Source organism: Cladophialophora immunda, assembly GCF_000835495.1.
Source record: "Cladophialophora immunda strain CBS 83496 unplaced genomic scaffold supercont1.3, whole genome shotgun sequence".
NCBI classification, from domain to species: domain Eukaryota; kingdom Fungi; phylum Ascomycota; class Eurotiomycetes; order Chaetothyriales; family Herpotrichiellaceae; genus Cladophialophora; species Cladophialophora immunda.
The window spans coordinates 1,886,470-1,903,041 of record NW_015622543.1 but is presented as its reverse complement, the minus strand read 5'-3'; the positions used below and the strand labels follow the sequence as shown (position 1 = coordinate 1,903,041).

Below are 16,572 nucleotides of genomic sequence, written 5' to 3'. Positions count from 1 at the left end.
GGAAGTGTAGGAACATACTTTTGAGAGTAGAAGATTGGCGTGTTGGCTGCTTTGGCGAGGTCCAGGAGCGCACTGGACTTGGAATTTCTTGCAGTTGTTCGAGCCGCTCCAGTACCAACAATGATGGCCGGGCGGGAGGCTGATTTCCACAGATTGAGGAGCTCATCCAGAGCAGCGGGATCTGGATAAGGAGAGACGGCTGGGGCACATGCGATAGAGCCGTATGCAAGAGCATTCAAACGGGGCGGATGGAAGAGGATGTCGATAGGGAAGTCGATGACAACGGGACCAGGAATGCCGCCAATTGCAGTACGATATGCATAGCTGATGATGCGCGGGATTTCTTCGACATCTTGAGCATCGAAGTATCAGTTCCTCATTCACCAGAAGAATCAACTCCACTCACTGGTAATTCGATGCGCAAACTTGCTGACAGGCTTCGCCAGGACCACCTGGTCATGAAACCCCTGAAGGGCATTTGTCTCTGCGTCCCTCAGTGGTGCTGAAGAAGTGATGACAAAGATAGGCGATCGATCCGCAAATGCTGTCGCCAGTCCGGGCAGAGCATTACCGAAGCTGTCGAGGTCCAAACAGTATCAGCATGGCCACAAGAGCATCGAAGGGGAGTATCAAGGTATTCCCGTACCCACTGTTTGCCGTCACAAAACAGAAACCAACTTTGCCAGAGAGTTTTGCATATCCTTCTGCTGCTTGAACGGCAGTTGTTTCGTGTCGAGTGTCAATGATTTTGATGCCGACAAGCTCGCAGCCGATCAAAAATGCATCCAAATGTCCACCATGAAGTCCGAAACAAACCTCAGCACCCAGTTGCTTCAAAGACTGTGCTACCAAATCACCCCCAAGCAGCTCTCGCTTCGGAGGCTGTTGCCATTTCATCTCGTGGCTAGACATCGTCGATCTCGAGTCGCAAGTGTTGCGCCAATGTCAATCATAGTGGGCAAACTACCAACCCGCTCACCTTTTGATGCTTATATTCCTTGATAGACGTTACTAAGATATTGTTTACAAAATTATTTGGCTGGCATAGCTGCTGGTCGAAACTCTGCATTAGGCAACTTCATTCTCTCGAGGATAACGGAAAACTGATGCGGGAGACGATTGACGTATCTGGGCACGGACCAATCTAGGCACAACGAGAGGAGGACTACCGTGACTGTGGAAAAGCTGACAAGCCAAAACCTGCCTCGGTGCATGGCAGATCACAACCACAGACGTGACGCGTAGCTTAGCACATCGGACTACTCCAGTCATGGTCTTTGCGAGACTGGTTCGCCTTCAAGATTTGCATTACAGATAGTATTAGGATTTGAAGCGGAGCAGGTTGTGGCTTCTCAATATTTTGCTAGCTGATTAGCTTGTTGTGCTGAATTGGGAGTATTCTCCAAAAGCCTTGTGATTTTGAAGCTGTGACGGGAACCAGTAAACCACAATACATACACGGCTGTAGCTGTTCCTTTACATGTGAGATTCATTTCGATAAATAGGAGAGAAGTATATCGATGCTAATATGATCCAGGACTTGCGTACATCCACCAGTGTCAGCCTAGGCTCACAACACTTTCTTCATTGCGTATATACAAATCATTGGACTATCATTATAGTTGTCGAGAACTCACCACCAACAGCATCGTATTTGTGAACAGCATTACAACCACTTGCAGATGGGCATCCAGATTGATTCGCCATCACCAACATCGACCTCGGGTCCTCCCCGTCTGACGAAGAGACATCGGGCCAAAAAGGCTTGTCGCTCTTGTCGCTCTCGTAAAGTCAGATGCGATGCTATTGCCAATGGCACACCTTGTACAAATTGCAGGCTGGATCGACTAAATTGTGTTGTCACCACAGAGGGCCGACGACGCAAAAAGGAGACAGACGGGATTTCTCCTCATATCGATCTGTACGACTCGTATGATGGAGGAAAAGAGCTGCCACCGTTCTCGATGTTTGACGACGCCAAAGAACCAAGCAACTCATCCCATGCTCAAGTTTATGTCCCGAGCAGCAAAAGCTCGGAGTCGCCTCAGTCACAATGTGATCTTATCCCAGGCAAGAATTGTGTGACTGGTATGTCTCTTGTCTGTAGCTGCGCAAACTTTGACTAAGGAATGAACAGACTCTCTACAATGGACCAGCCTCAGCCAGAGAGGATGCGATGAGAAACCAGCCATTCTTACCGTGGAACCGACACGCACGCCGCCACGAATATCTGATGACCGGAATATTTTACCTCCGTATATGCAACCAGTACCAGCCAGAATTCACGCAGAAGACTTTCAATATCTTCGAGGAAAAGGGGTTTTTACTGTGCCAGGTGTACGCCTCCGAAACGAACTGTTGACATCCTACGCACGATTTGTGGATCCGTTTCTTCCAATACTCGAGTTTGTAGATATTCTCACCACAGTTCAAGAAAACCACAGCCATTCAATCAGTCTGTTCGTATTCCAGGCCATCATGTTTGCTGGCATTAGTCATGTCGACATTGTACACCTCCGAACTGCTGGTTATACAACCAGAAAAGAGGCACAGCAGACTTACTTCAACAAACTCAAACTGCTCTACGACTTTGACTACGAGACCGATCAGATCACAACATTACAAGCAGTGTTGTTGATGACTTGCTGGTATGGCAATCTAGGTGGTGCCAAAGATGCTGGGTACTGGCTTGATGTTGCAATCTCGATTGCAAAAGGAATCGGTCTTCATAACACATCAAAGCTCTGTGAGAGAAGCGAGACACGACTCTGGAAGCGGATCTGGTGGTCTTGCCTCATTCGAGATCAACTGGTAGCCCTCGACCTATGCTGCCCACCCAGACTCAATCTCCTAGACTTTGATCTTCCAAACCTCAAAGTTACAGATTTCGATACCAATGATTCGGCTTCAGCGAGGAAATTAGTAAAGGTGCTTGACAAATATACCCCTCAGCGGGAAACAGCTGATCGGACAATTTTGGCCAAGTTGTTCATTACCCTGACTCAATTGTTCACAAGAGCGAGCAAAATGGACCAGTTGCTTCACCAAACCTTTCAAGAGAATGGCCATTCGCAAAGAATGGACGCAATCCAACGAAAAAGATACGATCTAATTCAATTTGATCACCAGTTGAATAAGTGGTATCGTGAAACCATACAAGAGAACAAACATTTATTTTGCTCGACTTCTTCTGGGTTTACCGATAACGACAAAATCGTGGACCTTCACCGTGGCCTCGTTGCTGCAATCTTCCTGACTATCACGATCAACATGCACCGGCCAGTGATATTGGATTGCAGAACTAACATGCCAGCTAAATTCCGACAGATTTCGAGAACCAGACTTGGTGACGCCGCAAACAAAATCACCGATATATACCAAAACTTTCGCGCCCATAACTTGATGCGTAATTTACCCTACACTGGCATTACTTGTCTCCTCTCGGTCATCAATGTCCATATGCATGATAGGGACTCGACTGGTATCGTCCATGAAAGAGGCCATACCTCCCAGCTTACAATATGTGTCCAAGCTCTGGAAGAATTGGTCGAGGAGCACTCATCTGCAGCCTTTGTCATCTCGGTGCTTGGTACAGCAACACACCAGTCTCAATATAAGTGCTCGAGCCCTTCGAGTTCTGAGTCACCCAAGGACAAAACTTCTAACGCGAAATATCAGTCTGAAATTCCAGTCCTTACCCCTCCAGAGACGTCGATAGGCCCGGAACAGTGCCCAAGCGACCAATCTTTTTATTTAACTACTGGATCTGTTGACCAGGATGAGTCTCGTCACAATACATCTCTTGAGTCTTCCACTAGCGACAGGGCTCCATGGCAAACACCAGTTGAAAGAAATTGTCGCCTTGATCACAAAATCCTCAACCCAGAAGACATCACACTCACAGAGTTCGAAGTTTTAGCCAATCTACAGAGTACCGCAAACTTTACACCTTCTTTCCAAGATGCTTTCGATGTTGACATGCGATGGTTGGAAGAACACAACCTTTGAATGCAATGGCCTACAAATAAGACATATCAGGCTATGCAATACTATGTCGAGTGCCAACAGGAAGCATGAGCACCCATAAAACTTTGACAAGTTCTACTTCATCTGTATCTCTCACACGCGAGCTCCACCTGATGCTAGGGTGGTAGGCCACTCTCCTATCTCAAATCAGTGGATTGAGGATTCCTAACAATGAGTCTGAAAGCATTCCATGAACTCGTGACATTCACCGTACACAGCTTGATTGTTTCAACTGTCATCATGTCTATGATTTTGAGTGCCACTCTGACTATTGAACTTTGTCAATGCTCAGCAGACTAGGCGTTCTTCATGCCCAAGGTGGAAACTAGATTGGTGTATGGAGCCATGATCAAAGGGCAATCCAAGGTTTTAGCCGGTATTTTAGTAGGTACATCAGCTCGGACGCACGGGTCAGAAAATGGTAAGTGACATTCTGAGTTTGTAAGATTTAACACACTAATCCACCTGATTTTGGGACAATCATGGCGGGCGGTACTACGGGGTACTCCCCAAACGGGGCCCCATAAACAAACCCCAGACTGAACCTTTACATCGGATCCGAATGCCCCAGCAGGAGTATATCAAGTTGGTAACCCTTGATCTGTGAGAGTTGTGGGGGACCAGGGTCTTCTTTGATATTGTGAAGCTAGAGCTACCGTAGCCCGAGCCTTACATATATATACATCCCAGTCCGTCGACCTCTTGAATCTTTTGCTAGGGCATTCGGAATCCGATCAACAAGTGTCTCATCAACAATGGCGGAGCCACAAATCTCAAGACTCCAGCAGCTCGAGCGTGAGCACGCAGATGCTGGAGAACTTGATGACTTCAAATACTCAGAGGCTCTGAGTACTGACGCGAGTAAAGTCAGGAGTGGTTACTTCATGAGCCCTTCTTTGATCGGTGCACTGGTATCTATCAGTTTGTCCACGGTGTGCGTACAGCAAGACTTCTACTTTCAGCTGGCTGACATTCTACACAGTGCCAGCTACTGGGGATTCTCTCCTGCTGCTGCTGTTATCAGTGTTATCAATGCCGACATTGGTCCTAGTTCTACCTCAAGCTTGTTCTCGATCATCTGGACTGTTGCATCTGCTGTCTCTCTCATTCTGTTTGGCAGAATCTCGGACAAGTTTGGACGACGATGGTTCCTCATAGCAGCAACTGGCGCTGGCTTCGTCGGAGGTAAGTCCAAAACCTTGCAGGTGGTAGCAGGAATTAAGTCTAATATCTGGACAGGCGTCATTGCAGGTACGGCCAAAACCATGAATACACTTGTTGGTGCCAATGTTCTGCTTGGGCTTGGTGCTGGTGTGCAGTGAGTATTCCAGCTATCTTGCCCATGTGAACCAGTCATAACCATTCCTAGTACATGCTACGGCCTCACAACAGGAGAAGTGTGCCCAAACAAATACAAGTTCCTGGCAGTTGTCCTAGTCGTCGTACCCAATGTGATACCCACCGGGTTTGGAGCCTACCTGGCATTGATGTTGACGCATACAGCCTCTTGGAGGTGAGTGAGACTACTGGTTGTTTGCCTGACTCAACTGACAATCGAAAAGGTGGATTTACTATATTTACCTGATCATCCAGGGTATTGCTCTTATCCTCATGGTGTTGTTCTACCATCCACCAAGCTTTCGACAATTGCATGGAAACGAGCGTACTCGTATGCAAGAGATTAAGCGTATCGACTGGGTCGGTATGTTTCTCCTTGTGGCTGGACTTGTTCTGTTCTTGCTTGGCATCTCATGGGGTAAGTGTTGTTCGGAACCTCAAAGCATCTCAGCTAACAAAGTAAAGGTGGCAATCCTGTCTCCTGGTCCTCGCCTCGTATCCTTGGCCTTGTGATCTCGGGCGGTATTATCCTGGTCCTGTTTGGATTTTGGGAGGTTTTCTCGCATACACCTAACCCGCTGATTCCCATGCATCTATTCAAGGATCTGCGTGGATTCACTCCGCTGTTCATTATCAGCGCTGTATCAGGCACAGTCTACCTTGCCACAGCCATTCTATGGCCATCACAAGTATCGTATGTGGTTTCTGTGAATCAAAAGTTCCACCGGTTTCTTTTGCTGACTGGGTGGGGACGTACAGTGCCATCTATGCGTCCACTATTACAAGTTGGCAGAAGCAGGCCTGGGCATCTGTAAGTACTTTCGTCGAGCTTGAGATGCCGCTAACAACCATCAGACGACAATAGCCTTCGGAATCTGGGGTGGTATCGTCATCCTCGGGCCGTTCGTCTCAATCATCAAGCATGTGAGAATTCAACTTATCGTGATGATGGCCGTGTCTGTGGCTTTCCTGGGTAGGTGGAACCTACTGCAGGAGTTTTGAGCATAGCTGACTTCGTGCACAGGCGCTCTAGCATCATGCAATTCATCCAACTTCAGTCAGTCGGCAGCATTCTCTTTCTTGGCTACATTCCCTGCTGGGATTCTCGAGGTCATGACCGGACTACTAGTGCAACTGGATTCCAATGATGCTGATCTTGGTACCTGTTTCTCCATCATCTTCCTCGGACGCACAGGAGTGGGGTGTATCTTTACAGCTGTGTTCGTGACCATTCTGTCCAATGAAGCACCCAAGAAGCTTCAAGAATATGTTGTGCCAGCTGCTCTCAACGCGGGATTGCCCAAGTCTTCTCTGACAGACCTGTTCACTGCACTCGGTGTAGGGACAACCGCTGCACTGGAAGCAGTCCCAGGAATGACCAACGAGATCTTGGCCGCAGTTGGATCTGCTACAGCCACAGCTTATGCGGCTGCTTATTCGTATGTGTATTACGCTGCCGTCGCCATTGGCGTGATCGGACTGTTTGGTAAGTGCGTATGCCCTTCACAAGGCTTGTGCTAACGACGTCGATGTAGCCTGCGTCATCATCAAAGACTACGACCCATTGTTCACAGACCACATTCCCAGACAAATCTACAGAGGAGGCAAGGAGGACGCGGGTGCTGTACTCGCGCTTACAAAGCCTGGGGAAGGAGAGTATGGCCATGACAAAGTGGGTGAGGAACATCGGGAAGAGATTCACGACTCAAGTGAACAGGTTTGAGCTGCGAGAATGTTCCCTATGATTGAGGTGCTATCCGATCAAATAACGGTCAAGATCAGTGCGTTCTGAAACTCAGCGATTCAATGCCCTCACAGCTCTGTATATATCCATTCTTCAGATTTCGAAGTACTGCTTCATCAATCCCAGAATCTGCTCTCCAGAGATATGCAGCTATTCTCCAGAACTTCCCTTCTATGTGATAGAATATTTGAATAATTTTCGAGTTGCTATCTCATATTCGTCGTCAGCAACTTCTCTGGCAATTGTCACTAGGGAAAGGAAAGCAAATTGCTTCATCCAAGTTGAAATGAGAGCCACCTAACCAGACACAGTACCTAGTACTCGCTCACAGTGCCAGCTGGGTTTGTTGAGCTGACTCAGGCTCCAGGGCACCGACTCCGACCTCAACTTGTAATGCAGTGTTATGTTGAACAAAAGGTGGCATGACGATAGAACCAAGAGATCTCACAAGCCACTAGTGTTTGCTGTCATGCGCGTCTTGTTTGCAGCGTAGGCACCGAGCGATTTCGCAGTCTCTCAACCGAGGTTTCCTTGTACCCTGCTCTCCTTGAGGAGGCAAAATCCCTACCTAGGTAAGTGGAGGTTCTGGATTGGGCTGTCTAGGCGGGGGAATCTCTCATGAGCACAGAGATCGTTGTGTTGTAACTTTACAAGTGCCAGTTTCAGATGTCAGATTCGGCTGACTGTAGCTCTTCTGACGCCTCACTGATCAAAACAGTGCGAATGGTCGATATATATGAGCATGCCAGAGCAGTTTGCGATTATAGATAAGAGACCTCTTAGATACCTGCAAACCTCAACTATCCGAACGACATAATCTCTTGATAAATTGACGTGAAGCCTGATTCACTGCTTTGGCCAATGGATTCCTATTCGACGAAGAACTTTGACACGACATCTGCGAAGCAACACCTAAAAGACGAGGGTTGGTGCGTCATACCAGATATATTGAACAAAGAAGAGACTCAAAATGTCTTGTCACGCCTCTGGAAAGCCAAAGAGGCAAGTGAGAAACAAGGGGATCCTACACGGCTGGAGTTTCTCGATCCAAACGCAAACAATATCCGCGTGTTCTACCTGATGCAACTGGACAAGATCTTTCTGGAGCTTATCCAGCATCCGACAGCCATCGAAATGGTCCAGTCTGTTCTTGGGAAGGAGTTTCTCATCTCAAACTTCACGGCAAATGTTGCCCGACCTGGATCGAAATCGATGGGCCTTCATTCTGACATGTCCCTGGTCGTGCCAGATCCCTGGAAGGAGGTCTGGGCTCTCAATGTCATCTGGTGTTTGACCGACGTATACTTTGAGAATGGTGCAACACTGTATATTCCAGGGAGCAACAAATGGGAATACGAGGACCAGATCCCACGCAATGCAAAACAAATGCTCAAGCCATTCGTGGCAAAGGCCGGGTCGATATTGATTATGGACGGCAGGGTATGGCACACGAGCGGCGAGAATATTTCAAACGAGGATCGTGCCTTGCTGTTTGGATACTATACTGTACCATTTTTGCGGCAGCAAGTCAATTGGAGCGAGAAGTTCGACGAGCAAACAAAGCAGAGCTTCTCACCCGAATTGAAAGAATGGCTCGGTCTGACTATCAACGCCAACCTGGGGAGAGCACTGAACTTGAAATACTTGGATGATCAGTTTCCACAGAAGAATCCCACTGAAGTGAAGGTCTAGGCACTGATAGAACGAAAATTCTGATCTCTGTGAGCGATCATCATGTCCATTTGGTAAGGAAGTACGGAATGAAAATATCAATTGACGAGTCCATCCCACCTTTTGTTTTCGAAAGGCAAGAGATAGAGCAGCCAGGTACAGACTCTGCTGGCTGATACTCGTACCGAATTCTAGGGTTGGGCTTAGAGGCGTACAGTTGCATGGCCTCTGTGTCAATGCCACTGCCCATACGCCATCACTTTGAAACCAAACTCGAACAGAGCAGGAAGATGTGAGAATAAGCATATCATTATTCATTCAACGCTAGTAAAAATAAACTGTCAACAACTCTGATGCATACAATCATTTGCTCGAGTCAGGGTTGGCGCATTTGCGACACTGAGAGCATACTTCGACAACGACTTGTATCTACTCATCACATCGGCATCAAGCTCTCCCGGAGCTGGAAATAACTCCTCGGTATCTGGTTTCAGGGCAACTCCACAGGCCATAAGATTGACCTGATTATCGTACAATTCAGGATGCCTTAAGAAAAAGGAGGGCGCAAGGCAGAAAGAAGAGGCGCCCTGATCCATGCCAAGCAGCTTGAACGCCTGAATAGCTAGAGACCTGGACGAGAAAAGAGCTTGGGCATTGAGGGCTGGAAGGCTGGCATTCTCGTCATCGTCCAGGTCAATATGGTTGAGAGCGTCCTGGAAGGTGCTGAATCCCTCCAGCCATCCTTTCTGCGGGTTCGAAAAGGTTTCGGACGTCTCAAATGCAGATCTTCCATTGGAAAGATGCTGAGGATTTGGATTGATTGCTCGAACGAGATCCCAAACTCCAATGTACCCATAAACGGACTGAGGTAAGGCAACCAGCTCCGATAGATCAGTCTGGACAACATAGGCGTTACCGATCTCGCAGATAAGCTCGTCTAGACGCGGATTCGCGGAGTGGAGAGTTATCAGTCTGTCGCGGAGGGACGGCCACGGTGCCCAGTCAATAATGCTTGGGTAACGAGTTGAAATTTGGAGTTTCGTCGGTCGGTACGAGGGAGGAATATTGAGGTATGCTTTTCGACTTTTGGTTAATCGCCAGAGCATAATGTCGCTTAGCGGAGTGAGAGCTTTTGTATAAGTGTGCCAAGCAGTCATAGTTGACCAAGAAACCTTCACGAACGAAGATAGTAAAAAGTGTACTGCCTTGGCCATGCTAATGATACTCAGTTAGCACCCGAAGGGGTATGGCGATCGATTCAACTTACTAAGGGTCCACGACTATTGAGCCGTTGGGGCCGACTGTGTCCTGACGACAGCAATACTCCAGAGCATTGATGTGATCTGAAAAAAGCGAATTCGATAGTAGAGGCTGCGGGTGTGGTCCGTCTGCGACGAAAGCAAGACTATCCATGATATTGTGATAAGCCTTGAGACTGGAGTCAGGAGGATCAACGGACATCCCATAGAGAGGCGGATGAGTTGGCAACTTGTCCCAATTAGTCGTTTGGACTTGAAAACTCTCTGCTGGTACAGGTGCCGATGGTGGAGAGGTAGCAGTTGTAAAAAGATTCTGGCTGATGTTCTTATTGGACTCGTCCACCGCGCTCACCCAGTTGCGACTATCGAAGGTCGTTGTTGGCGATGGCAAAGCATTTTTGTCCACCAACTCTGCCTCTGCGTGTGTCATCGATCGATCTGAACCCAAGTACTCGCTTCCAGCCCGAGGCGGACTCGCTATCATGTCACCACCAAGAACCTCAGGGACTGTCGATAGGTCACCTGGACTTGAATCGCCCTCGCTTTCCCGCTGTTTGTAGCGTCTGTCTTTTGATTTCTTATAGGTATTAGGATGGCTTATAGAACGAAAACGAAGCAAGGATAGAGACTTACTTGCTCACCGGTGTTGGCGATACCAAGGACTTGGGCAGTTTGTCTTTTGAGATCTTGAATCGAGACTTCGAAGCTTGTCAACTTTTTGTGGCATTCTAGTAACTGATCCCGTAGGGCGGTATTCTGGTCTTGTAGCTCTGCCATTCGGGCGGCGTCTGGCCTCGTCATATCTTGTAGACGCTCTTCTAGCTCTTGGACCTTCAGACTTTGGCGGGCACGGAACGCCTGTTGGGAGATACGGTTGCGGACTTTTCTCTTTTCGGATTTCAGGTCGCTCTCTGTTGCGGAGCCGCGCTTGGTCTTGCCTGAAGGTTGGGGCGTCATGGTGGGATGTTGTAGATTGGAAATTTTGTGTTAGAAGTGAGTGATCAATGAATCAGAGGTTGCAAGACCTGGCGAGTTGGCTCGGTGAACCGCCAGGCACTGTCGATGGAAATGAATGGAAAATGTGATGCAATCCGACAGGAAGAATCGATGGCGAGAAAGACTGCAGCCTCTGGCTAGCCGGGAACAGGGAGTGACGATCTCGCCAATAGGCCTCCCCAGACCCCCCGCACCCGCACCCATGCCTAGACGGATTGGCGGGGGAGGCATCCTGGCCTGCAGCCTATAGAGGCGCCCGAATCTTTGACCCTCACCACTGGAATTGCAGCATATGCTCATGCCATGACGAAGCCTTGTGCGGATACTTTGATTGACAGTCGGGTATCAATGACGCCGACCTACGAATCTATGAGGCTTCCCCTGAAAACTAATATTCTGCCCTCCCACCAACGGCGTCCACACGGTCCGACCTTTCTTGAGGAGCTGGGGTAGGCCTCTGATTTCAAAAGGTTGCTGGGGAAGAAGACTGGGCCCGGAGGTGAGATGAGGGGATGCCAACGGGGGCGGGTTCGTCTCCAGACAGTCAGACTTTGAACAGTAATGTGGCCACGTCCGGCCTTGACCCCGACTGTTTGGGCTGTGGCGGAAAAGATTACGAAGATTATTCTGACCCAGATAAACCCCTTGTACTTTTGGCCCTGAGCAGGGTTCATCTCCACCGATCGTGAGGATCATCGCTCCAGGATCGAGCAAAAAGGAACTCCTGGTTCATTCCCAGGTTGAAGAACCTTGACTCCAGGCGGAACGAATACCAATCCAAGATCTCTGGAACGGTCATGGCAGAATCGCCTGCAGTCGCGCCTCCTACAGGATGGAGATTCAATCATGTCAGTATTCGCGTCTCAGACCTAGAGAAATCTCTGCTCTTTTATGAGGTTGGTTTGGGCATGAAGAAGCTTGTAGACTTGTCTTTTGACGACCTAACAATTGTGCTCCTGGGGTATCCCGATGGCAATGGACCCGACAAGGTGCTCTCGCGGGAAGGGGTTCTAGAGCTGGTGTGTTCCAAGGTATGCAGAGAAACTCTTGGGAAATCCTTTTACTAAGACTCGCCGGTCAGCACCCAAAGCAATACCTTACCAGCCCTGCCAGGCACCCTGATCTCGGCCTCGCAAAGCTGTGTTTCGCTGTTCCTGACTTGACTGCATGCATGTCCCGGATCAAAGAATATAACATTTCCGTGGTCAAGAAGCCCGGTGTTACTATAGGCGAGGAGTTGGTGGCGAAGGCCTTGGGTGCGGCCTTCGATGGCCGTATTTGCAGCCCTGCTTTACGCGAGTCCGTCAAAGCTGTCAGCTTTGTCGAGGATCCCGATGGGTATCTACTTGAACTGGTCCAATATTGACTCGAATGGTGAATGTGGGAAGAAGAAAAAGCCTAGTTGACCAGCAGAGGTTCGTCCTCTCAAGATCAAATGACATGGATACGTCTGGGGCAAATGCTGTGCTAGGGTTTACAGGAGAAGCGAATTAAGCACATCTTCTCACACTGTTAAAGTGTCCAAGTCACGATGGTGAATGTCTTGTCCAAATACCATCATTGCCTCCTTTGTCATCTTCAACGTGCTAAATTTGCAGAAGCTTTCGATAGTCGTTTTGGAATCTGATTTCAGCCGCAAATTTCCTGTCAGGCGGAGGAGGGCCCTCCAGCAGTTCATAGACGACTATGTTCAACCAACATGAGCACTGGCTGGGTTTGTTTCTCATGATTCGATCGGGCAGCACGTTCGGCGTCTGTCTTGTGACACAGCTTGCAGAGATGTATACCCTGACCCTAACAAGGGTAGCCAAACTGCCACGATCAGATCATCTCGACTCTAAGGCTTCACGTTTGAGCTCATCTCATGTAGCCGGCCGCCGCACAGGAATTCGATCTCGTACTTTGCTCTTGAGACGACATGACCGAGCTCACAACGCGGATAACACTGACTTTTTAACTTGCTGCTGACTCCCATTCCAGTTGCCCAAGTTCAAAGCAGGTGTTTGTGTTTCGAGGGTTGTATGTTGACTGGAGTTGTGCAACTTGTAAAGGGACAGTCTGCTACCTCGCAGAACGGCTGGGACGTCAACACACGGCACCCAGTGCCGAGATCGTTCCTTTGTTGATGCTGCGAGATTATATGTGGACTCTGAAACACACTTCTCTCTAGCAGCATCGTGGAATTGAAGTCCAGTCAAGTCGACGTGATACGACAACTCACACACATTGAGAAAAACACTCTCATTTTGCCGACGACGAGTACGCCGGAGGTGGTGGGAGCACTGTTTTTGGCTGTGGCTTTCCCTTGCCCTTTGACACTTGACTCTCTGCTTCACGGAGCAACATAATCACTTCTGGGCCTCTCGCAATTTCCAAGGGAGTACAAAGACCTGAGTCTTTGACTTTGGGCGCAGCACCATGCTTGAGCAAAAGACGAACGACTGGAGCATTCCCGGCTCTGGCAGCTACATGCAGAGCTCGCTCATTGTCCTTGCCTTTCCATTCAGCCGAAGCGCCGCTCTCAAGGAAGACATTTACCATGTCGATATCTCCAGCAGCCACAGCATTGTGGAAAAGCAGTTCTTTGTACTCATTTCGAACCTTGGGTGATACCTGCGCTGTCCGCAAGATTGTCTCCACGACTTTGACGTGTCCGGCATTGACAGCGACGGCAAGGGGGATGTTGTCATTGAAATCTTTGGCTCGAGTCTCCTCGGTCACCCCCAAAGAGACGATGAAGCGTGGGAATCTTGACTTTCTGGTCGAACTCGATCAACAGCTCACATACGCCCGCATTGCCTTCCCTTGCGGCATAGTGTAGTGCAGTTCCAAAGCGGCCCGAGAACAAAGTCGAGGCATTGTGATCGAGCAACATAAGGACAATCTGGATATGGCCCCGTTCGGCTGCAATGTGAATAGCTCGGCAACGATCATTTTGCGCAAGTTCTTTGATCGTCGGGTCGCATTCGAGCAGCAGTCTGGCCACTTCTCGATGTCCGGCAGTAACGGCACAGTGGGTCGGTGCAGAGGGATCGCAAAAGCGGCTATGGACGTCGTCGCGAAACGGCACCCTTTGCGCCGCGACACAGACTTGAGGAATATTATATATCTCTTCTCTTTAACGTAAGGGGTAAATCGCCCGTTTTATAATATAGAATAGCTTATTAAAGTCTATAGTCGCTTTATACTCAGCGATATCGGAGAAGACTATATTTATATATTAGTTTAGCGATAAAGATAATTAAGTAAAAGTTTAGGCTAGGCTTACGTCGAACACGTGAATTGCGTCAGCCTTGCCAACTAGGCTAATCCGGTTGACTCCGCCGAACCCGCCTTCCGCCTGTTGGATGTGGCCTGGCGAGGTTAAGTACGAACATCTAGTCACGGTACGGTAGGGCCTGAACTGAAGAGGTTTTCAAGCTGCCGGCTTCCCTCCTCAGATACAACAAGAAAATGAATGTAGATAGATTATCTACATTGCATTGTGGAGACCGGCTCAGCTTGAACAAAGAGTGTGCACTATCTGAAAATGGCCGTCAATCGCAGGTATTGACCATGAATCGTGCTCGGCAACTGACCACACAAAGGTGAGCTCGATGGAAACAGCAAACTGATCGACTACAGAACCGTTTCTGGTACGGCATGGCGGAGAGGCGGGTGAAGTCAATCGCTATCTAGGGACCGGATCAGGCTTCCCAGTGTTTACTATGTAAGGGAGTGCTCGGGGTGCTCAGGGAGCAGAAACTGACAGAAGTATTTACCCGGGATACATGTGGTCCATAGCAAAACCAAATCCCCGCTCCGTAGCAGAACTGCTGATAAAATACAGATCCAGCTTGCCTACTTTTCTGTTGAAGAGTTTCTCCGTTCTGGCCGTTGTACCCTCAATCAATACTTCCAACCCCGACGCTGTCGCTCTATAATTGCAGAAAGCTGTTTACAATATCTGCATTACTTATTTAGGAACGGACCACTCACGGAAGACCTTATCAGGCAGCATCACTTATCACGCTTTGCGGCAGAGCATTGGTGGCAGCACTTGCGAGGTATCCCAAATGTGGTTGAATTTCCTTGCTATCACCTAACATTAAAGCTTTTAATGCGAGAGGACGACGCTTTGCTGTCATGGCTGAGGCTTTGGAACACTCACAAACTCCCCCGGCGGGGTTTGGACCCATGGTTGCAAACAGAAGACTTAGCTCAACCACTTTTCTATACATCATTTATCAGTGTTTCAGCAGTTGTGGAAGATATCTTAAGCTGAAAAGTCGACTTAAATGCCCAGGCAAAACTCAGTAATGGGGAGACCGCAATACATGTGGCAGTCTCAAATGGCCATGAGGCATTGTTAGGATGCTGGTGGAGGCTGGGACGAAATGGAACATAGAGAGATCCCATTTTGTCCGCCCAAGATCATCCAGGCCTTGATAACAGGATATGCACAATTTTGACCTACGCCCAGAACAGAGAACGATGGCAAAAAAAAAGCACGATCTCATCACACAGAAATCTCTCTTCCTTTAGAGATTTTTCAGATTCCTTCTTACGACTACTAATATTCCAGTACCTCCTTCAATCAAGCTGTCACACTTCGTTGTGATGATTCTGGCCTTGCATCCCCCAGGCCTGTGGCCCACACCCCACACATCGGATAGATGTGCCCTGGAAACACGAACGGGGGTGGCCGCTATCGTACGACGGAGAGATCGGTGCCCTCCGCAGCGTCGCCTCCCTCGGCTTTGTTCTTCCGGGCTCGCTAAGCATTTGCTTTTCGGGAGCACCTCCCCAGGGCCCCAGGGATGCCCCCCAGGGATGCTTCAACTCTAGGCCCTATTGGCAGGAGCTCCAAGGGGCTTGCACACGCCAAGCTCCAAGCTCCAGGCACTTCAGCTATCGATTCGCTATTCCTTTCCTGAGAGCTTTCCGCTCTGTACTTACTCTACCAGACCGACGAAACCGGCGCCCAACTATTTACTTTTTCAGCTGAGTGGGAGAGCTTCCTTATCGCTTCCAAGGAAAGCAAATTTTCAATAACCTCTGATTTTGTTGATAACAATTCGCCTAGGTGGTCGCTTATCGCATATCGCACATCGCACAGGGCAAACATTGGTTCGTGATCGAGTTCCTCGCCTTGAGCTAGCATTTTCGTCAGAGCTCTCGAGATGAGCCGCAGCTATAAAGGGAGAGAAAGAAAGGAACAGGCGGGACTTCTGTAGGTGTCGAGCATCTTGAATTTTTAACGTGCTACTAGAATTGACCCTGCCTATTGCTCGAGAACCCCCACCCTCTTCTCTCTCGTGTGCTTTCCAAAGTCCTTCACAGCAGCTTTAGAGCTTCGACCTCAACCTCGTCGAGAAAAGATGCAATTCTTCAAGCTTACCGTACCACTTCCACTTGTCCTGGTGTTGTTCACCTCATCATCTGCGATAGCCAATCCTTCCCGATTTGGCGAGGCCCTTCAAAAAGCTCTCGACTCGAACCCACTGACCATGGTCGAGCAACCTGTTCCAGCAGCAACCCCCGTCGCCTCTTCGTCCT

General features: G+C 48.9%; 3 protein-coding genes across 3 annotated transcripts; 1 reads left to right on the top strand and 2 right to left on the bottom strand.

Annotated features, from left to right (window-relative positions):
* Positions 1-1,682: 1,682 nt before the first annotated feature.
* Positions 1,683-4,008, top strand: PV07_05161 (uncharacterized protein; the record flags this gene model as incomplete). The annotated part of the gene is made up of 2 exons (XM_016392039.1): positions 1,683-2,088; positions 2,138-4,008. 2 exons carry the CDS (start codon positions 1,683-1,685, stop codon positions 4,006-4,008), a joined length of 2,277 nt encoding a protein of 758 aa, XP_016249558.1.
* Positions 4,009-9,106: 5,098 nt separating this feature from the next.
* Positions 9,107-11,079, bottom strand: PV07_05160 (uncharacterized protein). The gene is made up of 3 exons (XM_016392038.1): positions 10,672-11,079; positions 10,047-10,615; positions 9,107-9,994 (listed from the first exon to the last, which is right to left on the bottom strand). The coding sequence occupies exons 1-3, from the start codon at positions 10,993-10,995 to the stop codon at positions 9,121-9,123; spliced, it is 1,767 nt and encodes a 588-aa protein (XP_016249557.1). The 5' UTR covers positions 10,996-11,079; the 3' UTR covers positions 9,107-9,120.
* Positions 11,080-13,275: 2,196 nt separating this feature from the next.
* Positions 13,276-13,893, bottom strand: PV07_05159 (uncharacterized protein; the record flags this gene model as incomplete). The annotated part of the gene is made up of 2 exons (XM_016392037.1): positions 13,276-13,792; positions 13,823-13,893. 2 exons carry the CDS (start codon positions 13,891-13,893, stop codon positions 13,276-13,278), a joined length of 588 nt encoding a protein of 195 aa, XP_016249556.1.
* Positions 13,894-16,572: the final 2,679 nt, after the last annotated feature.